This window comes from Pseudopodoces humilis, chromosome 18 (assembly GCF_049639895.1).
Source record: "Pseudopodoces humilis isolate 2021_Gansu_Grassland_sample_001 chromosome 18, ASM4963989v1, whole genome shotgun sequence".
NCBI lineage: Eukaryota > Metazoa > Chordata > Aves > Passeriformes > Paridae > Pseudopodoces > Pseudopodoces humilis.
Window position 1 is genome coordinate 5,535,332 of NC_142217.1, and position 27,591 is coordinate 5,562,922.

At 41.8% G+C, this 27,591-nt stretch overlaps 1 protein-coding gene across 11 annotated transcripts in view; it reads left to right on the plus strand.

Moving 5' to 3' along the window:
* The window catches only part of RBFOX1 (RNA binding fox-1 homolog 1), a 773,250-nt gene that overhangs the window by 155,190 nt on the left and 590,469 nt on the right, over positions 1–27,591 (plus strand). The window contains exon 1 of one of the 11 annotated variants that reach the window (XM_088064274.1): positions 16,460–16,535. The exons of the other annotated variants lie outside the window; for them this stretch is intronic. Within the exon in view, the coding sequence (XP_087920400.1) occupies positions 16,497–16,535 (39 nt within the window). The 5' untranslated portion in view covers positions 16,460–16,496. Of the gene's footprint in view, positions 1–16,459; positions 16,536–27,591 lie in introns of those variants that run through there. 11 annotated transcript variants of the gene reach the window in all.

A 27,591-nucleotide genomic window follows, 5' to 3' on the forward strand; every position in this document is an offset into this window, starting at 1 on the left:
AAAAAAAATAAAAAAAATAAATAGCCCTACTCTATCAAGGTCAGCAGAAATAAAATTTGAACCTATCTTGGAGCGATGGGATGGAGTAGTGAGATCTCAAGGTGCCCTTGTTTAAACACTTGTCTAAAGACAAGGTTTAGGATTCTCTTAGAAATTTGCATTGTCAGCTGAATGCATTGAGAAGATAACAATCCCATGCAGAGCTGAGCAGGTTATGAACTATTTTAAAACAGAATAACCTTATCTAAAAAACCCAACCAACCGCAAGCAAAAAATCCCCACAACCCAAAACAATGTGATCACTGTAGCCCAGCGTATCCAAATTGATTTGTTCTTTGATTTTCCTTCTTTCTACCTACACTCCTTGGCAGTAACAGTTCTCTGAAAAAGAATTTTCACTCTGCTGCTTTCCTTGCTGTGCTAATCACCTGTATCTGAAAATACATCTTCAAAATTGTTTTACTCTGACAGGTCAGTGGATAAAAGCTGGATACCAGGGGGTAAATGCACTCACTAATAGACTTTCTTTCTGTAACCTAAGCAATATTCCAGGAAAAAAAACCCAAAACCTTGGGTCATCATTGGTGTTAGGTTTGAAAATATGACTGGAAAATGAAGTCCTGTACTTTGTTACTGAAGATTTTTTTTTTGTCTTAGGTTCTGGTTTTCCTGTCTCTCAGCTAATTTATGTGATAATTACCACCACAGTTGACTGACCAAAATCTTTAATGATAAAGCTATAGGAGCCCAGGCACCATGGTGGGAGTGATCTATTAGTGCCTCTACATGTGAGACACGGGGAGTGCTTTGCCTTCTCCTCTTTTCCTTTAGCACAGGGTGGAAATTCAAGTGTCACAAAGTGCTGCCTGCTCCTCGATTCGAGGTATGGCTGGCTTTTGTGCCAGGGTGTAGCATTTCCATCCTGCTGACCCCACCAGTTTCTGCAGTATCACCCCCTCCAAACGGGAGGTCAGAGCTCTGCAAATAAAGGCTGCAGTGCTCTCAGAACTGGCTGGGCAGTGTGAGCCCAGAAACGTGCTGAGTTATGCTGATGTGCACAAAAGGCAGAGTTGGCCATATTTCCATCTTTTTCACACTTGATAGCTTATGGTCTAACAGTGCTGTGCTATACATTATCTGTAAAAGCTGATTTCCCAGGTTGAACTTGAGAATTACTGAATTATTGATGCATTTTAAGCATGCATTAATGGCTTGGATGTGAATTTCTATATTTAACATAACCACTAATAATCTGGGCCTTCTTAGGAAGGAGTGTGGTCAATTATTTTTCCCATTATCTCATGTTTGTTTCAGTAAAAACATGATTTATAGGCACCTGATTTATTGAAATATGGGGACTTTTTGGTAATTTTAGTACTGTAGAACAGAATGTGTTTATTAGTTTCCATGACCTAAGGATGACTTGAATCAAAATGTTGTCCTTGCTAAAAGCTGAATGCCTGCACACCAAAAAAACGAGAAAAAGCCAAAACCCTCAAAAAGATTTTTGGGTTTGTTTGGTTGTTTCAGAGCAGTAATATCACAGCTTCAACAAAAACCTTCCTCACAGTGGAGCCTGGACCTAAAGCATCCAAAATCTCCCAGAATGTTCTGCTGGAGCTTAAATAATGCTCTTGGTAATAAAATCCTGGAATAGGCATGAATATAAAAATAATATTGTTTTTACTGTTGGCTGGAGCTTCTCTGACTGGAAATCAATTGGGTTTTGTGGAGTTGGGTTTGTTTGCATCAGCTGGCACTGATGGGAGGAGCTGGGCAACTGTGGGAGCACCGTGAGCAGCATTTAGCAGGAGAGGAGAGCACTGGAAAGGACAGCCCTGCTCCCTGGTAACTCTGTCCAAAACACCGCCTTGGGATCCCACACAGCATTAGGAAATCAGGAAAGAGCTGCTGCATCCTCCTTCCCACTCCTAGGCCTTTTCTGCTTAAAAAAAAATAAAATAGACCTTGAAATCTTGATTTTACACAGCTAGTCAGGGCCTAGGAAATTGATTGGCAGTGCTGATATCAACTTAAGTTTGCTTTTAAAATTAACAATCTGTTTCCAGCAGCCAGTGCACGATAGCCAAGGTTTCAAAAGCGGAGTGCCAGAAGGATTCTCATGCCCAGGCCAACAACAGGGAAATCTTTCTTTGAGACACTTCATGAGACAAGTGGTTTCTCTGGCATCAGTGTTTGTACTGATGCCAGGAGCCTTTCTGTGACAACAAGGCATGAAATTTCCCTCCAGCCTGGCATCGAGCTGGATTTGCTCAGTGTGCTAGGGACAGCCAGTTAAGTAATACAATGTGATTTTCAACAAGTTTAATTTAATGCACCTTATCTAGCTGATATCCTCTAGGAGCACTGTGATACCCTTTACTGCTTTTTTAGTGATTTTCTTTTTCCACCCCTCTGTTGAAAAATAGCTCTTTACTCTTAATGAAACACTGTTGTCACTGAGGATGGGACGCTGACCTGTGGGAGCAGACTCCAGTGTGTAAAACCAAAGGACAGATGAGCTGTTTTAGCAGTCCCTGGAGAGCTCCTGCTCTGAATGTAGGCTGCAGGTAGTGAAAGTTGGTGTGTGTTATTTTGGACAGAAGAAGAGGGAAAAACCCCTTTGATTTCTTTTATCCTTGGAGCAGTGATTATAGGGATGCTCAGTCTGTTCTTTAGGGATGCTCCATAGTGTTGGCACTGCCTAGCTAATCTCTGGTTTTAAAACACCTTAAAAAACAAAATTAACAAAGCCAGCTCCTCCACACCCTAACAAGCACATCCACTGCAACTACCAACCTCACTGGCCTTGAGAATAAATCCCCTACTGCACTTTTAAACCAGAGAATTAATTTTACAGTTGCAGCACTTTTATTAAGCTTGAGAATGTGTTCCCCACCTCCCATTGCCCGCCTTCTGTACAAAGGAAGTGCCATTTGAAGGAAGAGATGTGATTTGGTACCCTGGGAAAACATGGTGGTAAGGAGTTGTTCCTGGTACATTCCTCATGTTCTCACTGGGGTTGGCAACTTTTAATAGTCCTTGTGAGAAAGGCAGCAAAGCCTGAAGGATGAAACAAAAAGAGAGGGAGAGAATAAGCTCGATATTGTTAGAGCTGACTTTTTCTTGAGGCTGTTTTCACACCTCCTCAGGCAATAAGATTTTAAAAAAAAGTAGTCTCTAACATGAAGCCCACTTCTGGAGTCTGATAAGATAAAGGTAGACAGGCCAAGAAATCTTTATTTCTCTGCAAAGTTATTGGTTCATATCTCATGTCCACAGATTAAAGAAGAAATTGATCTTGCTTTCAGACAAAGAGTTTTTACAATGCTGATTGTCAAGCATGGGTTAATTTGCTGAATTCTTTCTCCTCCTCAACGAGTGGAGTGTTTTTGTTGTGCGGCTTTTTTCAGGTTTATATGAAGATATGTCTTCATTCTGCTTTGAAGTTTTTTTACACATTAGCATGAAAACACATACTACAAATATTTCTTAGCTATGTAGGCACTAATCTAATCTTACCACTTCAGTTTGCAAGATAATGTATTTCCCCTTTCATCACTGGGTCTTTAAAAATAAAAAGGGAAAAAGGAGATAGGAGACAAGACTTTGCTTAGCTGAAAGAACATGAAATTTCTTTTTTTCCTCCTTGTCTTCCTAAACATACCTAAGTAATCCTCTGACAGGAGAGATGCCAGGAAAAAGTGCAGAAATTCCTGTGTAATGACCTTTGCTATTAAAATTAACGTGTGCCTCCTGCACCTGTTCAGAAATGGTTTAACATTCTCCTGCCTGCCTTCAGAAACACTGGGTAATTAAACAGTACTTTCAGTGAAGGTCAACTCTGAATTAGTAGTTCATTAAATTATTTGTCATGCTGAATGTTACTCCTGGTCACCAGAAGCAGTGAATTCAAACAAAGAGCAGAGGAATGTAGTTTCTCTGCTCTCATTGCTGGGAAAATTGGTGTTTGAGCTGTTAGGTCACCCAGCAGGGAGGAGCCCTTGTGCCCAGCACAGAAATTCCTTGTTTGCACTGGGATGGGTGCAGGTGGCACGCTCAGATACATCTCAAGAGTGTGCTGCCTGCTTTTAGTTCAGAATATGCATGTAATAGCTCAGTCATCCTCTTTGGCCCTGGAGAATTAGTTTGGCAAGGATTTCTCTTGTGGTGTCACACCTTTTACACCAGCTACAAGGAGGACCTGTGCCTTTTTACTGGAATTTTACGTGGTGGTAAAAATTTGAGGTGGAGCATGTTATGTCTTAGACATCCCCAGATTTAAAGCACCTGCTGAAACAATCCCAATTATGGAATGGATAATTAAAACCCACTGTAAATACTGCAGTGTGAACCACTTGGCATCAGGTTTTCTCACAAGTGAGAGGCAGCAGTGTATTTCTGTCAAGTTGAGACGGGCTTCCATTTAAAATCAGTGGGAATTTAGGATTATAACCCGGACTAATGCACTTTGAGTTTGGTCAGACACTCTGGCAGGTGCCAGGACATGCCCTGGAGGCTGTGTGTCGGTGGCAGCAGGCCCAGAGCAGTCTGTCCAGCAGTCTGTCCAGCAGTGTGTCCAGCTGTCTGTCCAGCAGTGTGTCCAGCAGTGTGTCCAGCTGTCTGTCCAGCAGTGTGTCCAGCAGTGTGTCCAGCAGTGTGTCCAGCAGTGTGTCCAGCAGTCTGTCCAGCAGTGTGTCCAGCAGTGTGTCCAGCAGTGTGTCCAGCAGTCTGTCCAGCAGTGTGTCCAGCAGTGTGTCCAGCTGTCTGTCCAGCAGTGTGTCCAGCAGTGTGTCCAGCTGTCTGTCCAGCAGTGTGTCCAGCAGTCTGTCCAGCTGTCTGTCCAGCAGTGTGTCCAGCAGTGTGTCCAGCAATGTGTCCAGCAGTCTGTCCAGCAGTGTGTCCAGCAGTGTGTCCAGCTGTCTGTCCAGCAGTGTGTCCCTGTGTCCGTGGTGCTGGCTGGAGCTGTCCTTGCAGGGACACAGGCATGAGGCACTGGGGTGTCCCTGGATTAAAACTGAGCCACCAGCAGCTGGGAGAGCTCTGCAATATTTATCATACTGTACACAGAATGAAACTCTGCTATTGGTAATTGCTAGGAGATGAAACCTTTCCAAAGCCACAGTCAGTGAATACTAATTCCCTGCTCTCCAGAGGAGGGGACACCAGGAGGGCTGGGGAGGGAAGGAGGAGGAAAACCTTGCAGTGTTCAGGGGCTGTGATACCAGGGAAAACCTCATTATTTGTTCAAGGCACCAGCACAGGATTTTTGTAGGCCAGATCAATCTCCAGATGCTCTGTGAAAGAGAATTATTCCAGGACAGTGTGTGTGACACACTTCAGGTCTGAACCTTGAGGGGTCTGGGTTAGCTTTATTCCTTGGACACTTTTTGCTGTGGTATTTGCAGAGGGAAGGAAGAAAGCTCTGCACTAACGAGAGGCTGAGGTTGTTACATTCTTGCCATCATTCCTGAAGCTGATCCTGACCCCTTTGGTTCTCCGTGTATGTCAGTCCGGGCTCTCCCTGCTCCTTTCAGGAGGAAGGACTGGAATTTTGTGTTATCCTGGCTCTGCCCCTCTGGTTGGAGGCGTTTCTGCCTCCACTCCTTGTTCCCCTGCTGTTCCCTGGTGCTCCAGGTCAGCCACAGGCTCGAGGGGACAGCTGGGATGCAGGAGCTCCAGCAGGTGTGACACCTCCCCGAGCCACCCTTGGGGATGGGCTGCCTTCAAATGCCCTGCCTAAAAAGTGCATTAAACAGGGCAGAGCAGTGCAGTTTATGGGAAATTTCATTACTTCCAGAAAGGCAGTTTGGGAGAGGAGTCAGGCTGTCCTGGAGCTGCCCACGCTGGGTGGGGAATGTCCAGGGACACCAGGTGGCAGCTGAGGTACTCTGAGACCATCAGCCACAGGGAAACTCTGTGGGTGACAACCCAAAAACTGTGATTTGTTCCTCTCTACTCAAAGAATACATGGTAGAGATCAAGCATTGACTCATTTTCAGTGCCCCATGCTAAGGTGTCATGTGTCCCTAAATATTTTTATATTTATTTATTTATATATTTGTATATTTATATATTGATATATAAATATATCTATATATCTATATATTTATATATCATCTATATTTATAATTTTTATATCTATATATTTATTTATAAATATTATATATTAATATATTTAAATATATATTTATATGATATATATTATAATTATATAATTGTATAATCATATATTTATATTAAAATATATTTATATATTCGTATATTTAGATATTTGTATATTTATATATTTATATATTTGTATATTTCTATGTTTTCTTTTATATATTTATATAAAATAAAAATATATTTATATTTATACAAATATATATTTATATTTATTATTTGTATGTGTTGCAAAAAAAAGCCACTCAGAATAGACAAGGGAATAAGTAAAGAATTGAATGGGAAGGCAAATAATGGATGATACAAATTAACAACTTCTTTCTGTCAGGTATCTTGGCTAAGAAGAGTTACATTTTTGTTAATGGGTATTCAGACAGAGATACATCTCCACACTAAATCAATAGCTTTTGGAACTAGTATTAAAACAAAGTAGAAAAGGCTATTTTAGATGGTCAAGAAAATGGAAACTTCAGAAAACCTTTGCAAGGCTCACTGAAGAGATATTAAATTTTCTGTGGACTTTGTAAATTTATGTCCATTAGAAATTCCCAAACTCTAAATGACTTCTAAATTATATATCCTGTGAGGGTAAAATAAAAACCCAAGTTTTCACTTCTATATATTAAAATTACAGCTGAGATTCATGATTTTATTGTAGTGCCTCAATCCCATTAACATTGAGAGAAGTCAGATATTTAGATATCTTTGTGGAGAAATCCTACAAAATGAGGTTTTTAATGGACAATTTAATGAAAGCGCTGCCGTGTGTGCAACAGCTGACAATAAAAAAGCAGGCAAACCCCTGGAAAAAATGGAGCAAAGAGGGATGGGAAACAGTTCTGAAGATTTAATATGTTATGAAATCAATTTAGGAAGGGGAAATACTGGGTGAGCAGAGTGAGGAGGACACGGGTGTTTGTGCAGCCAGCTCAGCCCCTCTGGCTGCTGGGGTAATTCCAGCAGGATGTGCTGTCCTGGACATCAGCCCTGCTGGGACTAGCCCTGACCTGAGCTGGGAATTCACACCTGCCACCCTCATCCCACTGCTGCTGCTCACTGCTGCTTCCAGAAAAAGCAGAGCAGGCAACAATCTGTGAGTGTCAGGTAACATCTGTTACCTAAAAATCACCCTGCCGGCACCCTGAGTGCTGTATTGTAAATGTGGCATTGAAATACCTCACAATATTTTATAAAATGGCCTTTATATTATTTATTATGTTATTATATTATTTATTATATCATTCATTATGTTATTCACTATATTATTTATTAGATTATTTATTATGTCATTTATTATATTAATCATTATATTATTCATTATATTATTTATTATATTATTTATTATATTATTTATTATATTATTTATTATATTACATATTATGTTACTTATTATGTTACTTATTATATTATTCTATATAATAAATTGTATATTATTATATTATATTACTGTTATATTATTATTTATTATAATTACATTACATGTGTTATATAAAAATGCAAGCAAAAGGTTTTCCTGAAATATACTTAAGGGAAATGAGGAATATACAAGACTCTGACAGGCAGCTGGAAGAAATGTTTCTAGTGAGAATTTAATGCTCCCCTTTGGGGTTTTTCTGTCAGTTGTCTGCAAGCCACCACTGGCAGGGAAGCACTGCTGTGATTTCCTGAGCACTGAGAACTGATGTTCCCAATGTCTTGGACACAGTTTTTACTTAAGGCCCCTGGGAATGCTCTGGTAACAGCTCAGGGCTGTGGAGGGAGAATGAGAAAACTTTGCTGCCAAAAACAGTTGTTGTCTGCAAGGCCAGAATGAGTCAACATAGGAAAGTACACTTGCTTGTGTGATATCCTTTATGCTTCTGACTGTATTTCTAAATTCCCTGAAAAATGTTCCTTGAAGAAATTTCGGGGTTGCCTGGGAAGAAGAAAAGTTGTGCTATGAATTTTTCAGGAAATCCTCTCATTATTAATATCTATTTATACTTGAAATTTCTGTTCCCAGACAGATTTTCCCTGTGTTAAAGAAATGATTCTGTAGGAAAGAACAGAATGTCTGAAGAAGACAGCAAACACACACCTAAAATGGTAATTTAGTTATGATGTTTTTGTGCTGTGCTTACATCCGTGTTTCCAAGAGCTGATTAGATTCTGTAGCAGTTTCTTCTGGGAAAACCCAGCATGTTTAGGAAGGCATTGACTCATGGCAGAGCTAAAACTGACAACAGTTAAATGTAACTCCTTCCATTAACAATAATGGAATTCATGTTGTATTATTACCATGGTTGGAAAGCCTGTCAAGAAAGAAAAAGAGGGAAAAAAAAAAAAAGCACTGCACAGCATTGATTTATATGGTTTTTATGTCAAGAACATGTGCTGGTGATCCCAGCTGGACTATAAAGGGCACAGAAATTCCACTGCCAAGATTTAGGTGCTGTTTGAAAGTACAAAATTAAGTTTTGAGGCAAGGGTTAAAGTTAAATCTTGACAACACACAGAAAAGTAGAAGTGTGTAACAAGAGGAAAGGAAAGATACCAGGGAAAGGTCAGAAAAATAATTTCTTTAACGTAAGAAATCCCTCATAAAATAAAAAGGGAAAAATAAAATATGTTTAAGTCCAAGGGGGTAACTGATGTCAGGCAATGGGAGAATTTCTTGTGAATTTTTAGGTTTCACACTGAAAATTCCCCACCTCAGCTGGTGAGAGCACGGTGCTAATATCACCAAGCTCTGAGCTCTGTATGGGTGATGCACTCAAGGGTTGGACTCAGAAATGCCTATGGGTCGCTTCCAGCTCGGAATATCCTGGGAAATCCCTCTCAGAGGTGGCTGTGCTGTCTGGGCAGAAATGCAGTGGCTGCAGCTGAGCCTGTGGTGGCTGATGCAAAGAAAACTGAGTCAAGAACTTGAGAGCAAAGGAGGATAATATAGCTTGGGCTGTGAGCTGGTCAAAAGTGTGGGCTTGGACTGAGAATAAAAAAATACTTTATTTAGAACAAATGGGGTCATTCCCAATGGAAAGATGAAAAGAGACTTATTTTCTCAAGCCCAACCTGAGATGAGTCCAGGGGTACAGGATACTGTGGTTCCAATCTTGACTTTGAATTGGACCCAAGAACAGTAATAAAACCAAAATTGTTCAAATCATTTAAAAAGAAAAATCTCTTCTGCGCTCATGCTCCCTATTTAAATTTCCTTAAAACAGCATTTCCCTCTCCTACCTGTGCTGCTGGGTTTTTAATGCATCTATTTAAATGCAAATTTTGACTTTTGGTCTGTAATCACAAAAATGTTTGACACATAAATTTTTATCAGCGATGTAATTTTATAGATGAGCAGTAGTGGAGTGGTTGGCCACAAACAGCGGGGTGATGCATTGCTCAGCCTGGTTCTGTGTGGGGAAGTGCCTGCTCCAGTGGCAGCACATGGGAACGATTGTTTCCTCAGTGCCCCACTCACTGAGATGCATGTGGTGCTCTGGAGGGCTTTCTAACTGTACTTGGAGAGTTTGCTTGTGCACCAAAAGCTCCCTGAGGACCATCAAGTGATGGTGAAAGGTCTCTGTGTGCTCTGAACTGCCAGGATGGCAGTCCTGACAGCTGTATCTTCAAGAAGGGAAGGCTTTTTTCCAGCCTAGCGTTTTTCTCCCCTCCTCAGTAGGTTTATTGCCATAACTTGCCTGGGTGGGGGATGTTTTACCAGCATGGTGTCAAATCCAGTGCAGGTTACTCTTTGCTTGCTGCTGAGTGTGTGGTTTGTGTTTCATCTCTCCCCACCTGTCCTAGTAGAGACGGGCAGTGAGACCTGTTTCTTCTTCCATCATCCATCAACCTTTACTTGCAACCTTATATTTGTATGGTTATCAGAAGGCACCGAGCTCAATTCCAGTGTGTTAGGAACTCAGTTCACTGCTTGGTAATGGTGAGTGCACATGTCAGTTAAACTTTTCTCTCTGACAATGTTTACATATTTTCCTACTGATTCTGGTGGAACAGATCCCTTGTTGTTACAGGTGTGCTTGTTTTTCTCCCCAAGAATAGTTTGTTATTTTAACAAACTTTTCTTTCTCAAGATGTTTTTGCATAGGAACTTATCAGGCCAGCTGCTAGCTACACTTACCTAAGTAAGGAATCCTAAACCATGATTTTACAAGTTCTTTCTTTTGTAAGGTTTTACCTTTATGTGACACCCACTCCCATCAGACAGTGAGGCCCTTGCCAGCCCCTGTCTGCTGTGTTGGTGGCCACCAGCCCTGGTGTCCCTGCCAGGGTGTCCCAGCTGCACACTGCTGCACACAGCTGTACACAGCTGCAGAGTGACATCTGCACAGTGACACAGTGACACAGTGACACAGCTGCACACAGCTGCACAGTGACACAGCTGCACACAGCTGCACACAGCTGCAGTGATACAGCTGCACACAACTGCACACAGCTGCACAGGGACACAGCTGCACACAGCTGCACACAGCTGCCCACAGCTACCCACAGGATCCTCCAGCCCAGCTCCTGTTCCTGCACAGACACCGCAACAACCCCACCCTGGGCATCCCTGGGGTATCCAAACACTCCTGGAGCTCTGGCAGCCTCGGGCTGTGCCCATTCCCTGGGCAGTGCCAGCACCTCTGGGGGAAGAACCTGCCCTGATCTCCAGCCTGAGCCTGCCCTGGCCCAGCTCCAGCCATGCCCTGGCTCCTGTCCCTGTCCCAGGGAGCAGAGATTGGAGCTGCCCCTCACTGCCCCTCATGAGCATGTTGAACACCACAGTGAGGTCCCTCCTCAGGCTCCTCCAGGCTGAATGGACCAAGTGCCCCCAGCTGCTCCTCCTGACTTCCTCTCCAGTCCCTTCCCCATCCTCGTGGCCTCCTCTGGATGCTGTCTCATGGCTTCATGTGTTTTCTATGCTGCTGCCCCAAAGTGCACCCAGAACTCGAGGGGAGGCAGAGTTAGGAAGTGCTGGTTTCCAGTTTGTGTTGGCTGGTCAGTCACAGGGCAGAGCAGAGCATGGTGCCAGGCATGAAAGGAGTGTCAATCCCAGTCTTAACTTCTGAGGGATCGATAATATCTGAACATAAATTCATTTTAAAGAAACCCATACATTGAGCCAAGTCTGTGACTCCCTGTGATAGCAGGCTTATATTTACTTAATTCTAATATTAAGTGAATGTAGGTGGCTGCTTTTATTTTACTTATTGTTTAAAATAATTCTTCTATTGTGGCAAGGATCAAGATGAAATGTCAGATATTTTATTGTACTTACAGAAGATAACACACCTTAGGTTCTGCACATTCTGCATTTTCTGTTCCCTAGATGCCCTGGCATTAATTACATACTTCAGATCACAAATGACAGAGGATCTGAAGGGCACAGTGCTACATTTTCATTCTCATCATCTCTATCTATTTTCTGAATTTAGACAGGTTACAAAGCATTACTGAAGACTTGAGCTTGTATTGAAGCCATTTAAAAAACAGCAGTAACATGTCAAGTGTATCAAATAGTCCAGTTCCTCGCTGTTTGTCAAAGGACAAGAAATCTGGAGAGGAGGAAAATCTGGAACCAAAAGCTGTTTGACTGCATCGAGAGCCTGGAGAAATTATTTCTTACACACTCCACTCAGTGGGTTCATTGCTGATTTCCCTGCTCACTGAAATGTCCTGGGGCCTGTTTCATTGCCACTCATCTCTCCTGGCTGCGTTTGCTCTGCTAAGATCTGTTTATTCACTGCTGCTAAGATTGGAGTGGGCTGGGTCATTAGCTAACTCTTCAAGGTTAACCAACTTTTTGTTCTAAAATGGCTTTTTATGAAACACCTTTAAAGGATCTGAAAAAACCTGTCATTTTCTTACCTAAAACCCCAAGATTTGAGTGCAGCCACCATCAATATTTTTAGTGAGATGAAGATTTTGGTCTTTTCCCCCTTCTCTCTCAGTGTTGTAAAAACACTCACATTATTTTTAGTCCATTTCTTCTTTATCCATGTGCAAGAACAACAAATATCCTGAGTATATCTGTGAAGTGCTTTACTTTCCAAGTGGTTTTGTAATTTGCTGGACACTAATGTTCAAATGTTTGCATATGGAAAAAAATAAGTATTTGTGTATTCAGAAATACCACATTAGTGGTTTTCACTCCTCATTCTGGTAAACCTTTTTTCTCTTAAGCACTAAGCAAATTTCATAGTGTAGTCGTGCAATTTTTATGATGGTTTTGACACTGGAAATGAATTGTAGGCTTGATCAAGATATGTGTTCAATGACACATCTGCACAGACCAAATTTCCTATAAAAGGCTGTGATCAGCCTCAGCCAGTTTCTCTTTATTTGTGCTGGCCCTTTTTTTAGGTTTTTTTTAATCCATGTTACTGCCTTAGTTTTTGGATATTGTCCTCACCAGTTTGGATCTGGAGAGTTTGTGTTCTCAAGTTGTCAAAGCACAGGGATATTGCTTTGCCATTCAGAGCAGCATCTGCAGCTACAGCTGCAGCACCAGGAGCATCTCCTGCACCTCCTATGGTCCTGGAGGGTTTCCAGACCATGCATCATTCCCATGAGCCACTCCAGGACACCAGCTTTAATACAATTAACCTTCTTCACCCTCCTTGTCATGTTTTGCCTTTTAAATTACCTGATTTTTCAGCTTCACGTGTAGTAAACCCTTCATTAGTCATTTTGGTCATGCTGTATTTGTAGAAGGGGTGAAAGTGAAATGGGCTCACAGTAGCTAAAGCCACACCAGGGTGGGTAGCCCAGATGAAATCCAGGAAAAGAGAAATCCTATGGGGAAGAGAGAACTGTTTTTATTAGAAGTTTATCCCCTTATGGTGACCTGTGTTAATCAAGGGGAAGGGGAAGCCTGTTATTGCCAAGCTCTGTGTTGATCTCAGGCTGCAGAGGAAGCAGGGCAAAAGTGGAACATGGAAAGGGAGATTGCAGGTGACAGCTTCAAGCTGTGATACAGTGTTTCAGACCTGTTTGCTGTCATGCATTTAAAAAAAACCAACAACTTGTCAATGTTTTATTTCAGATGGGAAAAGTGCAGGCAAATAAATGGCTAATGGTGAGACTTCTATCACCTGCTGTATGAGAGGGGATAGCACATATTAATAACATATTAACATATTAATGTTAGCTTCTGGATGCAGATTTGGGATGCTCCATCCTATGCCAAGCTATTGTTCAGGTTGGATTGCTTACAGTTTGGTAAACAAACCACTCACTGCTTGATCCAGTGCCCAGATGGAATTCCTTAGGATGGAATTAGCAGCTGGCCAGAGGGATGGAGCAGTGCCAGTGAACTCTTCATGGCTTCACAGGGCTCAAAGTTCCTCCTGGTGGGTGCCAGGGCTGAAAAGTTTGTGAATCCACAGTGTCAGAGCCTGTGACTGAGCACTGGTGGCTTGGGATTCGTGTAGATCAAGGCACTCACGTTAAATATTGCTCACATCAGTTCCTGCATGGAAAAGGCTTCTGCAGGGTTGGCATCCTGAACTGCAAATAGAGGAGCAAGAGGACAAAAGGAATAGAAATAAGTGTATTTCCTCCTCTTTCAAAACCCCCACAAAGCATTGCTGGATTTATTCCCTGTTGGCAAAACTGAATTGTTTTATAATTATTGCACTTGTACATCTCTCAACTGGACTTAGTAGAAGTTCACTTTAGTTAGAAGTAAAGTTGTGCTTGCAAGGCAAGCCAAAATCCAGAATACCAGCAGGTCTGAATTCAGAAACAAAATTTTTAAAGAGAAAAATCTAAGAAATAAAGCATCAACTTTTACTTTTAGGACTATTATAGCTATAAATCCAAATTCACTGCCATTATTCATATCTCTAAGGTGCTGATTTTATAGAAGTGATGCTAGGAAAAAAACCCACCCAAAAATAAATTAAAATCTACATCTTAAGTTATCACACAAATGTTTGCTATTTATACTGTCCATCTGTCTATGGTGCCTGACAGATAATCAATATACTCTTACAAAAATAAAATAAAATAAATCCTGTTGCTCTGGAGGAACACAGCTCTGAGCCCATCTAGAAGTCCCTGTGATACCCTGGCAGTTCTCTGTGCATAGCTGCACTTGTAGAGTGGTCTGAGAAATAAGGGCAGATGAATATTTTCTAATAACTGAGTAGTCAAATCGTGGGATTGGTAGCAAGAACATCTGTGTCCTAAACTCTGTTCTTGGGCAAGGCTTCTTGGGGCTGCAAGGAGTGGGCAGTGCTGCCTGCTCTCAGTTGCACTAACACTAATTTATTTGTGTTTTTTGCGTGGGGGAAATGTTTGCATTTTGCTGCTGAGGTTTGGAAGAAATTCAGGTTTTCTTGCTTGGTGATCAGCAAGCTGTTGTGTGGAGCTCAATTTTTATGGTTCCAGTTTTTCCCTCCTCGTGGGCCTTTCTATTGAAATTTGAGGCTTTTCAGGGGGCTGGTTTCAGTGGGAGGTTGGTGCTGTCTTTTGGTGGAAAGAATGCCTAAACTCCAGCTTCTGCAGATGACTCATGTAGCACAGCTAATCAGAGTCACAGTGCTTCTTCATACATCTGATTATCTATGTTTGTAGCAGGCTTATTTTCATTAGGGAAGCAAACTCAAAAGCTATAATAATCCAGTAAATTATTATGTACAGTTGTATAGATGTGAGCTGAATTTTTTTCATAGTATCAAAGAGAAATGGTCACTGCAATGAAACAAATTCTGCTTGTATTTGTGCAAGTCCATGAATAACTAAATATGTAAAGTGAAACATTTTTTCCTCATTTACCCTTCAGGTTTTGCAGAATGCTATTTTTTTGTCTGTTTTTCAGCTCATGATAAACTTCTGTGGTAGAATCTTCCAGCTGAAACTGAAAGGTTTTTGCAGGTCTTTGAAGTACAAGCCTTTATCTAGTTTGGGATGTGTGGCTCTTCTTAGCAAGTTAATAGAATCTACCTTCTGAGACATTATGTGGTAAAATGTTAAATAAATGCATGATTATTGCATTAAATCTCAGGGAAGAAAATGACCATTTTGGAAATAAAATTTTTGTTATTGAGTGACTTTTCAGGGTTCTGAAGGTTCAGCCAAAACAAAATTGAAATCATTATAATGAAAAAGCCTGCAGCACACAAGTTCTATTTAGCCTTATTTATTTCTCCTAGTGAGGCATTTTTAATCTTTTCAAAGGTGAGTTTGAGAGCTAATTGTTGATTTTACTGGTTTTATTAGTACACCAACATAATGAATTTTTGACCTGCTGAAAGAACAATGAACAAGTTCAGCTTTGAATTCTCGGGAGTGCCAGGGCTGTGTAGTTGTTCTGGCATGATGGGGTCTGGAGTGAGAGCAGCCCACCCTCAGGACTCTGCTGTCTGCACAAGCACCAGAGCTGTGCCAGCAGCACCATCAGCTGCTTGGAACAGGTTAATAGTCAATAAAAGTGCTGGGGTGTGTTCAAAATGGGAGTAGAAGCAGAGGGGAAGGAGATGCCTTTGGTGGAGTGGAATAAGTCCGGTTGGTTTTGATTGTTTAGCTGTAACTGGTACCACATGGTGCAGCCAGCAGAAACCCACAGAAGTCACCTGAGGGTAGCTGGGTTTGCAGAAGGAGACATTTCCCCTGCCCTCTGTCACTGCCTGTGCCAGTGTGTCTGGTGGCTCTGTTGCAGGTGTCTCACTGCCCATCCCTCGAGCCCCAGGAGCTGCTCCTGCACATCCCACGCCCCTGGCAGGCTGCAAACCATGGGCAGCAGCCTCTGCTTTAATTCTTACTGTATTGGCACACAGAAAATGCCCAAAATACCTCATGCAAAACAAAAAAAAAAAAAAACCCAAACAAAAAAAAGTGCCTAGAGTATTTAGCAATTCATTGTGCAATTAGAAATTTGCTGGTCACTGTCCTGCCCTGGGACAGATTTCAGAGTAGTGAAGATGTTTTTTAAAGTCATTCTGTCAAATCATTTGAATTAGTTCAAAGGGCAGTTCACACAATTTCAGAAAATACTGTTTGTGTCTTTTCCCACTGTTCCCAGATTTTGAAAAGTTACTGCTTATGTCTGAAGGAAAGAATTGAAAGTGCTGTGGGAGAGCAAGCAGCTCCCTGCACACATCCACAGCACCGGTTCTGCATGAGAAACAGCGCTGAACTTCGTCGGGAGAGTATTTTGAGCAGGTCCAGTTGATAAGCACTCCAGAATCAATATTTCATGTTATTCTACTATACAAATATAACACTGATAGCGGCAGCACTACAAGAGGCTGGAAAGAAGTCAATGTCACAGGCAGTTGGCATTCAGGCTGCATGTCCAGCAGGCAGCTCCTGCAGCTCTGGCTCTGCTCTGGCCAGGGCACCGTGGGATGGAGAGCCAACACCAGCCATGCTCACAGCATCTCTGGGTAAGTCTCCCTAACCTTCTGCCCCCTTTACTGCAGCCACACTGGGAAATTTCTGTAGAAATGCCGAGTATTTTTTTCTTAAACCGAATCACTGTGTTGAAAGGATTGATTTTAATGCCCTGTAATCAAAATTTTGTTGCTGATCTTGAGACCAACCGCAAATATTTTGTTCAGAGAATTAACTCTGGTTTTGAATCAGATAATTCTCTCCAATAAAGACTCTGGAAATTCTCTGTAAGGAAGATCAACGCTCTTTGGCATTTATGTTTTTTAGTTAGAGGATGTAGCGATGGGAAGACAGAATAATGAATTGGCAGGAAGGCAGGGAAGTTAGAGGAATATAACTGGTGCTTATGCCCATTACTGTTGCAGGTTTTTGACATTTAAAGTGGTTTGCAACCCTTCTCTTATCAGAGCTAATGCCAGACAATCAGTCACCCTGGCACAGCAGTTCTGTGCCTCACTGTTAGTAATGCTGCTGATAATTGATGTGCAGCAGCAGAATTTATAAATGAAATTAGCTCCCCAAAGTTTAAGTATGACTGTGATTGAAGCAGTAATGATAGAGTTCATGCAAGTAGGTTTGCCATTTATCTGAATGTATCATTACTGACAGTGCTTTTTCGTTAACATTTTGTTATCCTTATTCATGTCATTGTTATAATGTCCTCTCAGATACCTGCAAATTAAACTGACTTGTACTCGGTGCTGATCCTTCCTGCCCACCCCTGCACCTCCTTCTTTGGAATTAATTTGTGCAACATTTGATTTTTAAGATCTCTGTGAGCATCTCCAACATAGTCAGAGGAAAGTGCTGTTCAAATAATTGGGGAACAGCTTTGGCTTTCTTGTCAGTAGAAGGCTTTTCCACGCTTTATTTGTCAGGAAGTCACAATATTAGCATTTTAATTCAAAATTCAAAATTCAAAAAGTTGGTTTTAGCTACAAATAAAAGTGAATAGAATCAGAATTTTTAACAATCCAGCAATGTTTCAGACTTTGGACTCAAAATCAAGAGAGCCCCACATTACCATGGATTTGATAATATCTTTAATCTCAGAGACTCTTCAAAACTCTTATGAAAAATTACTGAAGGAGACACAATTTTGGAGAAGATTCCATGGTAATCTGAAAATAAAGTGGTTAAATATAAGCTGAGTCAAATAGATTCTGATTTTTTAAAAATAATATATCTGTTTTCTGAATCTTCAAAGCCAGAACTTGATTATCTCATTTTATGATGGTTTTCTCTTGTTCCAGTTACTTCTGCATGTAGAGATTTTAAAGGGCTATAGGGCAAAAGGTTTTTGGCATTAGCAAATATCAAACAATTTGTTAGAGAAAGTTCCATCATCTCCATTCTGTATAGCAAAATCCCAGAAATTCTGTGCAAAGAGGCGAGGTTTGAATAATTCAAATTACCTTGATTTTCTATAAGGATAGATAAATACAAATGGTTTGTTCTTTTTTTGTTTGGTTGGGTTGTTTGGTTGTTTTACTAGATCAATTTCTCTAATAAACTACATTGACACCTGAAAAGGAAAAGGTTATATTTGTATGTTTCCCATCACTGGAGTAATTTTTCTAAAATTTCAGTAAAGATGGGGAAGAAAATCCAGCCATTTAAATCAGACATAGAAATATTTGTTTTTAGAAATCCATCCAACCCCCAGCACTGACTTTATTTTAGTTCTCAGAACTGTTTTGCTTTAATCCCTTTCCAGCCATGAATTAAACCGACCAAAATATTTGCAGTGCATCTACTGCATACCAAGGGAATGGTCCACACTTCCTGGCCTGGCTGGGAACTTTTGCATTTTTTACCTCATGAGGAGGTTGAAATGAATGAACACAAATGTGATTTCAGAAGGTTATGCCTGGTTTCAGTGGTGCTCATTTCAGTCTCTGCAGCAAGAAAACTGGAGGGCTTCCAGTTTATTCTCTTTTTTAGTACAGGAGCCATCATCTTTGAGCATCTTCAGCAAGTTCAGTATCATAAGGAGACAACAGGATCAAACAGGATCTCTCTTGCTTAAAACATTGTAGAATATCCTATATCCACATATGTGGTTCTGCCTTTTTGGCAGTGTTTGAATATTGGGACCAAAGAGGTAAAGAAGCTGTAGCTTCTCAGATTTTAAATCTTTGCCTGTTTAGTATTTTGGGGACATTTTCACATGGTCGGAAGACAGTAGTGATTGCTTGCCTGGACACCTTTATTTTGAAGAGTTCCCTTTAACAACACATCATTTGTGACATCAGGTTTTGGTTGCTTCATTGAATGCAGTTTATTCTTCTAATGGATTTTATTTAATTAGCAATGTACTAATTGATACACCAAACAAGTTCAGTGAAGTCAAGGACACAACCTCCCCAAGGTTTTGCCAGCCATCTAATTTATGTGAATTTCCTCTAAGTCATGACAGTGATGCTTTAATCCTTTAAAACCCAGATGGAAATTGAGAGACAGAACACATTTGTTAGTTTCTGAGGGGTGAAGTGTAAAGCTCTGAAATGCCAGGGTGTAACTGTGTGACAGCCCAGGGTCTGTGCCGTGGGGTGGGGATGGGGAGGGTGGCACCGGCTCAGGGCTCCCCTTGTTGGTGCCAAAGTGCTGAGGAGAGGTTCAGCTCGTCCTGCCCAGGGCTCTCTGCTCTGCACAGGTGTGAGGACACCTCTGTGACTTGTTTTTGCTGTTTAATGCTCGGTGGGGATTAGGCATTCTTCATTTCTAGGTCTGTCTTCCCATCTCCAGAGACAGACTCCTTTAAAGCAAGGGGAGAAGGGATTTTGGAAGTTGCCTTGGAGGAGCAGAGATCAGTCAGGTGAGGGTTGTTAAAGAGCTGTCTCTGTCCTCCCTCAGGACAAGGCTGAGGTCTCTGCAGGGGTGTAACCACATCTCTCTGCCTTTCTGGGAACTTCTCAGAAGGCAAAGCCCTGCCCTCCACTTCATTTTTGGGCAGGACCTGTGACCGCTCTGGGTACAAACCTGAGCCCGGGGAGTTAGGCTGAAGGACACCACTTAAGGAATGTTCAGGAACATTCTGAGAAGTCCATCTCTGCCACAGCTGTCTGCCAAGGGAGATGCTGAAAAGAAGGGACACTTCTGCTGAAATGTCAGCAAACCTGGGATTTAGCTTTGTGGTCTGTTTTTAAGGACACTCTTTATTAACTCTGTCCATGAAGTGGTTACCAAAATGGTACCAGCAGTGGTTGTCTCTGCTTCTAGCAGGAAGGACTTTTCATAAAAGTTAATCTTCCCTGAGCAAACAAATTTTAATCTGTGGGTTCCATCATCTTCTGCTTTTTAATAGTATTGCTCTTTTAATATCACTTCTTTTCTAACAAGATCATACCCTGCTCCCTTAGGCCATGTTAAAAAGGTCAGTCACTGAGTGGTATTTTAATTTAAATAAAGAGTGAAAGACAGAGTGTTTTTGCTAGAATACTAAAAGATCACCTATTTAAATCTTCCTTTTAATGTCTGTTTAACTATCTTTCTTTGAGGCTTTTTCTATGACCTTCAACATAATTTAAACTTAATTTTTTAATTCATTATTCATGCCATTAAATACTGAAACCCGTTTCTTGCTGCAGTTTATTTCTCTATTAAATGCATGTGTTCTATTGGTTTTGTTTGGTTCTGTGATGAATTCTGATGTAGTGGCATTTTAAAACACGGTAGAGAAGAATGCTTATTTTGAGAGGGGGGAAAAAAACCTCAACGTGTAAATGTTGTATCATATCAACAAAATTATTTAAGGTAAAATGAGGGGGTGGGGGAAAGGTAGGTTGAACTTGGGGCCTCTTACCTCTATAAATTCTGTGTAAATGCCACATCCTGTGCTGCCCTGTGTGGGCTGGGAATGGGCTGCTCCGAGCATTCCCAGTTTCTGGAGTGCTTCAGCTTCGCACAGCAATAACTGTGGCAGCTCCACTGACACCCTGACACCTGCTCTACATCATTGTTTTGGCTTTCCCATTCTTTCCTCACCTGGTAATTGAGTTTCATGGCTTGGTGCAGGAGATGGAATGAACTGCAGATAGTTATGTTATTATAGATTAGCCACAGCGATACTGGGGTTTGTAGAGACCTGATATGCAGCAGGAAAGCACCCAGAACTAATATCACCAAATAAAGGAAATAAATTAAGCCCTTAAAATGATGTATTTTCATTGCCAAGGAGCAGTTTTTCCACCCCTCCTAAAGCTGATATCTCATTTGCTGTACCCAAGTGAGGGCTGCACCCTTGCACAGCAGTGTGAAGATATATAGATTCCCATCACTGCAAAACACGTGCACTGTTAGTTTTTTGTTGTCTGTCAGCATTCAGGTACTTTAGTAATATAAACTACTTCTGTATTTTTTCTCACTTGATTCAGTGGCCGCAAGTGTGGCACACTCCCAAGCAGTTGGGCAGTGTTCTGTTACTGTCACCTCCCAGAATTTCTGTCTGACAGTCATTAGCAGTAGGAGTTAATTGGAGAAACTTTTGAAGAGGGTACTGTGCACTGTTAAGGAAAAAGGGGTGCCAAAGAAAACAAGGTTAAGTTGTAAGAGTGAAGTGGCAGAGCTATAATATTTTAGTGTTCCTTTGGGGTTTTGTTAAAGCAGGGGAGAGAAAGAAAGAATTTCCCTAAAGCACAAAGTTGCCCTGAATTTGGGGAAGTTCTGTGGGTGGCAGGAGCACGGATGCCACATGAGCCTGGGGCATTGTCAGCACTGTCACAGTGACCTGCAAACCTGCTGGGCACCCTGTGTGTCCTGAGCCAGGGGGGACACTGAGGCAGGGGGGACACTGAGGCAGGGGTGACACTGAGGCAGGGGGGACACTGAGGCAGGGGTGACACTGAGCCAGGGGTGACACTGAGCCAGGGGTGACACTGAGATAGGGGTGACACTGAGCCAGGGGTGACACTGAGTTAGGGGTGACACTGAGCCAGGGGTGACACTGGGCCAGGGGTGACACTGAGCTAGGGGTGACACTGAGCCAGGGGTGACACTGAGATAGGGGTGACACTGAGCCAGGGGAGGCACTGAGCTAGGGGTGACACTGAGCCAGGGGTGACACTGAGTTAGGGGTGACACTGAGCCAGGGGTGACACTGGGCCAGGGGTGACACTGGGCCAGGGGTGACACTGAGCTAGGGGTGACACTGGGCCAGGGGTGACATTGCCTCAGGGTACTCAGGGGTGGCACTGTGCCTCTGGATTTCCCTGCATGTCCCTGAGCCAGGGGTGTCCCTGTCCCTCTCTATCTGTCCCCGTGGATCCTCAGCAGCCACTGCTGAGTCAGCAGTGTGTGACATCCCTGCTTTCTTCCTTCTCCCCATTCTGGAGCACATCCAAGGAAATGCAATATCTGACCAGAGCAGCTTCCAGCGATGGGTGAGCCACAGGCCCTACCTGTGGTATTTGATAAAGAGAATTTCAGCTCATCACTGATGTTTTTCTGTGCCTGAAGCACCACTCCCAGCCAGCCCAGTGGGCATTACCAGCCTTCCCAATAATCCTGGCAGCCAGCACTGCCCAGGGAACCCTTCAGCTGCTGTCCCCTCTGCTGAGCAAACACCAGCATGGCCCTGCCATCCCTCCCCAGGCTGCCAGGGCAAATTCATGGGCTCCACAGCTCTCTTCAGTTAATGGAATCCATATATTCTGTCACCCCAGAAGACCTCCTTGGGAAATTACCTCCCCTTTCCTTGCTCTTTGAGAAGAGTTATTGTGTGGGAGCTAAACTGGGATTAGGAGCTTTTATCCATAAGATACATCTATAATATATATATATCTTCATTTTATTATTTTTTAATTTTTTTTTATTAATCCTCTCCTTCTTTTCCCACCTCCCCTTTCAACATCTTGAAGGAAGGAGACAATTTGTGACAAGGTTAAATTTCTGTGCTGCTTGTTGAAACACTACATTAGGGCAGAATTTGAACAGCTTTGGTGAAACACCAGGTTTCTATGTACCATTCTCATTTCAGTTTCAAAAAATACAATAATGGATAGAATAATCTTCTAATTCTATCTTATAGCAGATGGAATGTGTGTTCTGGACCATATGGCTGCTGATTTGGGCTGTTTGGGATATCCTGTTGCTTTGACCATATATGTTGTTGCTTTGGGACTTGCTGGTGTGATGTTGAAGCACATCCATTTCAATTCTTCACAAGTTCTTAATTAAAAACACTTTAACTGTGAAATATAGCTAGATCTAGGGCTGCCCGAGTTTTGTGTCTGGCTTTACATGAAATATATGCAGAGAACCACTTTATTTGATGTATAGACAGAAGATAAAAAAAGAGCCTTATTCTTATGTATATTTTGAATTTATTTTAGTGTCACCAGTGTAAAAAGAATTCTGTTAATTTTGCTAAAAGATACTGTACACGTGATTTTCTCAGTTTACACATCTGAAGTGGGAAACTTCAGATAAAAATTATCTTTCAATTTGTCAGAGAAATGAGTCTCCTGTTTCCATTCCAAAAAACCAAGATGGATAATCTGGAGCTTGCAAAGGGGTCCATATTAAATTAATTCTTCACAAAAATGTTTGTGTATTGATGAGCCAAGATCTTATTTAAAAAATGTGATTATGTTAAGATGTTGTTGTTGTCTCTCCAAGATTGAGAAGTTTGTTTGATAAATGGCCTCTCTTGGGATTCTCAGCAGAGAATTTCGGAGCTGGAGTGATTTTACACCCCATTGGTGGTGCTCTGATTTGTGTTATTGTCCTTGACAAGCGAGCTGTGCTGGGGCACAGCCACCACCTTTATGTAAAACACTTCTGTGTCACCTGTTGGGCTCTGCAGCAGAGCAAGGCGTCAGTTTTAGCAATTCTCACTGCTAAGGAACAGATCTTGGTGGATTGTTCTCCCTTCAGAGCTGTGCACCACGTCCAGTAACAAGCACAGCTCTGTGCTGAGCTCAGCTCCAGCCCAGGGGGTGCAGGGTGACCCCAAATTTCCCTGCTGGGGCAGGCTCAGGGCACGTCTGAGCCCTGCCCGCTGCTCCAAAGGCAAAGGAAGTTTATGAGAGTGATTATTCCATCTCTCTATCCATCTCCTGGAGAAAGAGCCCACCCTGGGGCCCTTTCTGAGCCCATGCTGATGAGTTCAAAATACCACCACTCCATGGTATTAAATATGTACCTTTTTCCTGGCTTAATTAATAGAGCCTCTTTAGTGTTGCCTTTCCTCAAACTGAGTCTTTTCTCACCTTGTGTTTTGGTATGATATACTCAAACAAGTCACAGGTGTAGAATTTTTCTGAATAATAAAATTCCTGCCTTAGTCTGGTTTTATTTTAATTTTTAAGGTGGTAATGCTGTTTGAAAATAACAGTCTTTTGAGTGACTTCTGTCGAATTTAAAATCAGTAATTGAAACAAAAGCAAAACACCTTTCATAAAGATAAATCCACTTAGAATCCATTTAGAAGTTTGTGGTACACTGCACACAGAAGCCTTAGGCCCATCAGCTTCAGCATTTGTCCAACATGAACAAATTTTTTCCAGCACGAGCCTGTCTTTAACTGAGATGGAAAGTCAGTATCATTCTTTTTGCCTCTAAATGCTTTATTAAAAGTATATATTTCGTGCGAGCCTTTGCACCTACAGAGGCTTTTCTTCCCTAGATGAATTGCAATGGTCCACACATGGATGTAGAAGCTATTATTTTCCCAGCAGGATGTTAAACTGCTCATCAACTCTTGCAGAGCCAAAACACTTATGAAAAGCATGCAGGTGAAGGAGCTGCAGCTCTAATAACCACGGGTCAGCACTTCATCTCCAGCCAGGAAATCTTTCCCCCCTTCAAAGAAGCTTTGCTCCCAAGACCTGGACACTTTATGCTGCAGAGAACTGTTTTACTGGGGGCTGGAAATCATCAAAAAAGGTTCAACTTTTTTTGCTGAAGCAGATACAGGTTCTGCCTGTATCACAAACCTGCTCTCTAGGTAGGATCTGGCTGCTGCTGCTACTCCCCAGCCTTGTTTTGCAGGGTGTTGCCAATTAAGCCATTTTAGATACCACCCCTACATCCTCCTGCTCTGACTTAGACCCCATTAGTGTAATTTGAAAGGCAGAAAGAGGAAATCAGGTTTATCAATATTAAAAGGCATTTCTCAGTGTTGAGGAGGATTTGGTAAACTGGTTAACCCATTTGTGCCAGGAGTTATCCATAATTGTAGAATACACTGAGAAAATCTGGTAATTCATATTTCTTCTGTCTATTTTTATGTGGGGCTTTCTTTGTGGTTTGTTTGTTTGTTTTCCTCTGCTGTATAAACATGTAACAATGCCTATTAGGAAAACTACAGTGATGGTGATTTTAAATTAGGATAGGATTGAAGAAAATGGAAAGTGGATTAGAGTAACCCCAAAGAAACAGCACTGTTTGGACAGGGACTTTTCATGTGGACATGTATTGATTGATGGGGCAAAGGGGACTGGCCTTAAACTGAAGGACATTTAGACTGGAAATTGTGAAGAAATTCTTCCCTGTGAGGGTGGGGAGGCCCTGGAACTGTTGTCCAGAGCAGCTGTGGCTGCTCCTGCATCCCTGGCAGTGCCCAAGGCCAGGCTGGACAGGAAGAAGCCTGGGATTCAAGCAATGCACCCACCTGGGAGAGTGGAAGGTGTCCCTGCCCATGGCAGGGGTTGGAACAAGATGAGTTTTAAGGTCCCTTTGACCCAAGCCATTCTATGGTTCTAGGAATATATTACATTTAGCATTTAGATAATCTGTTCTATACGATATTCCAACACCTTGTTTAGTTGAGCTGTGGAAATCCACGACAGCTTTTATACACTTAAAGCACCTTTGCTGTGGTTTGTGTTTATCCCTTTTTGCTGACTTGGGTTTTCTCCACCTTGCTATTTGTTCCTCTTTGTTTGCAGGAATGGTTGTCAAGTGATTTGCTGTCCCCCCAGCTGACTCTGCTGCTTCCAGCTCCCATGGACAGTGAATGTTTCCCTAGCACTTCTCTTTGCATTCTGTAGTAGCTGTCAGCTTTCTAATTTCATTTCTGTTCATGGGGGTGCCAACATAAATGAGAAATGTCTATAAATCCCCTCTTCTCCAGATTATAAAGCAGTAACTGATGCTGTTTAGGACAAGATTTCTCTTACCTGTGGCTTATTTCAGACTCAAATACTTTCAGTAACTTTTTTTTTTCCAGTGTCTGAATCTATCCACTTCTGCACATATTTGATTAGCTATGCCAAGTTCTGTGTTTTTCTGGGAATACAAGATGCCCTATGCTGTTAATCTTTTTACAGCAATGATTGACTCAAATGGTTTGTTGGAAAATGAAGAAAAAACATATTTAGCAAAGATCTCTGGTAGAGTTAATTTGTCTCCCTGTGGCTCTGAGATGTGCAATTCAGATTTCTGCATGCTGTGGACACCCTTGTCAATGTATTGATGAAGGCCTGTGGGAATACAGCAGTTTTAAACAATATTTTGAAGCAGAAATTCCAGAGTACTTTATATGGATTATATTCTTTTTGTCCTCAGCAACAGTAAAAATACAGCGAAACTGAAGGATACTTTATTTACATTTTTAAACAATAGATGAATTTTCAGGATGCTCATTAAAATGGGAAATCATAAATGATGAAAGGTTTTCTTTAATGGAAAGTAAAAAAGTCATGACATCACCAGAATATATTGGAGCCCAGGAAGCAGAGCAGCTCAGAATTCCGATGAGCTGTGCTGCTCAGGCTTTCTCCTGCAGGAAGGAAGAATGTATTTTCTGTTTCTGTTGTATGTTGTTATATATTTATACACAAAAGTGTATAATGCAAAAGAAGTTATTCCATCAGTAATGTCCAAGAGCTGCACACCAGGCTGGGAGCAGCTGAAATTTGTTCATTAAAAGTTCATGGTCTGTTGACCTTTTCTCGTTCAAGCCTTGTATTGAGTCCATTCCTTATCTCTGCTGTGCATGGCAGATTGTTTAGCATATTTCTTGTGTAGAGAGTGACTTTGAGTGCCACAAGGACCTCACTTGGCACTTGCAGGCATAAGCAGAATGTGTTTGAAAATGTTGCTGTGCTCTCTAGTGGATAATTTAGTTATAAGTGTCTAAGAAATTAGTATCAACAACAGTTACCAATTTATATTTCACTTCAGTGAAAGACCTGCCGTAAGACCTTGAGCAGAAGGGCTCTGCTGAAGTGCAGGGCTGTGTCTGCAGGGAGCAGCTCACAGCTCTTACTGCACACATTTCCTTTCTGTGTTCAGGGGAGAGCCCACATTCTGTAGAAGCTTTTTTTAAAGACTGATTTTCAGTGGAGGAAGAGGACTTGATTTGACAGCCTATCTCAGATCATGAGAGATGAGCTGACTCCACATCTTGTTCTTGCCAACAGCCCTTGGCTGGCCCCTCGGGTACCCAGCCAGAAGTGTTGGGGACACACCTGGGCCCTCACCTTCTGGATTCCACAGCAGAATCCAGAATCCATTGCCTGCTCCTGACCTGTGACAGTGCTCCTGCTACTAGGACTCCTTTCTGGGTTAGTCAGTGAGCTTCTATTTGGCTTTCCTACCTCCATTCTTATTTCCTTCAGACTGTTCAAATCTTTGTACTCCAGCCTGTGTTCTTCAGTCTTCAGGCAATTATTTTCCAGCCCTATTCTTTCCAGTCCAACAACCATCTCTGGTGGTACCCTGCAGAGTTCTCACATAGTTCAGAGCTGATTTGCACTGTGACTCAAGCTGTCATTCCAGTTGTCCTCTCCTTTGCTTGGCCTGTCAGTTCTGTGTTGAAGGCCTGCCATTTCTGCTTATCTGAGTCATTTCCAGCTGCATGAAATTTACTGAGCTTATTATTATTTGAAGATTTATATACTGGAATTGGCAGAAATAAAAATGTCTTTCCTGGGAAAACTTGATTTCCAGTGTTCTACATGGTAGACTGGCTTCTTTGATGTGGGCCCAGAACTGTGTATAAAGATGCCTGGAATGGTGAATGGTTCTAATGGCCAAATAATTGGAGCAGCAGATTTGAATCAAATGACATCCTGCCTCATTTTGCAAGAAAAAAAATAGTTT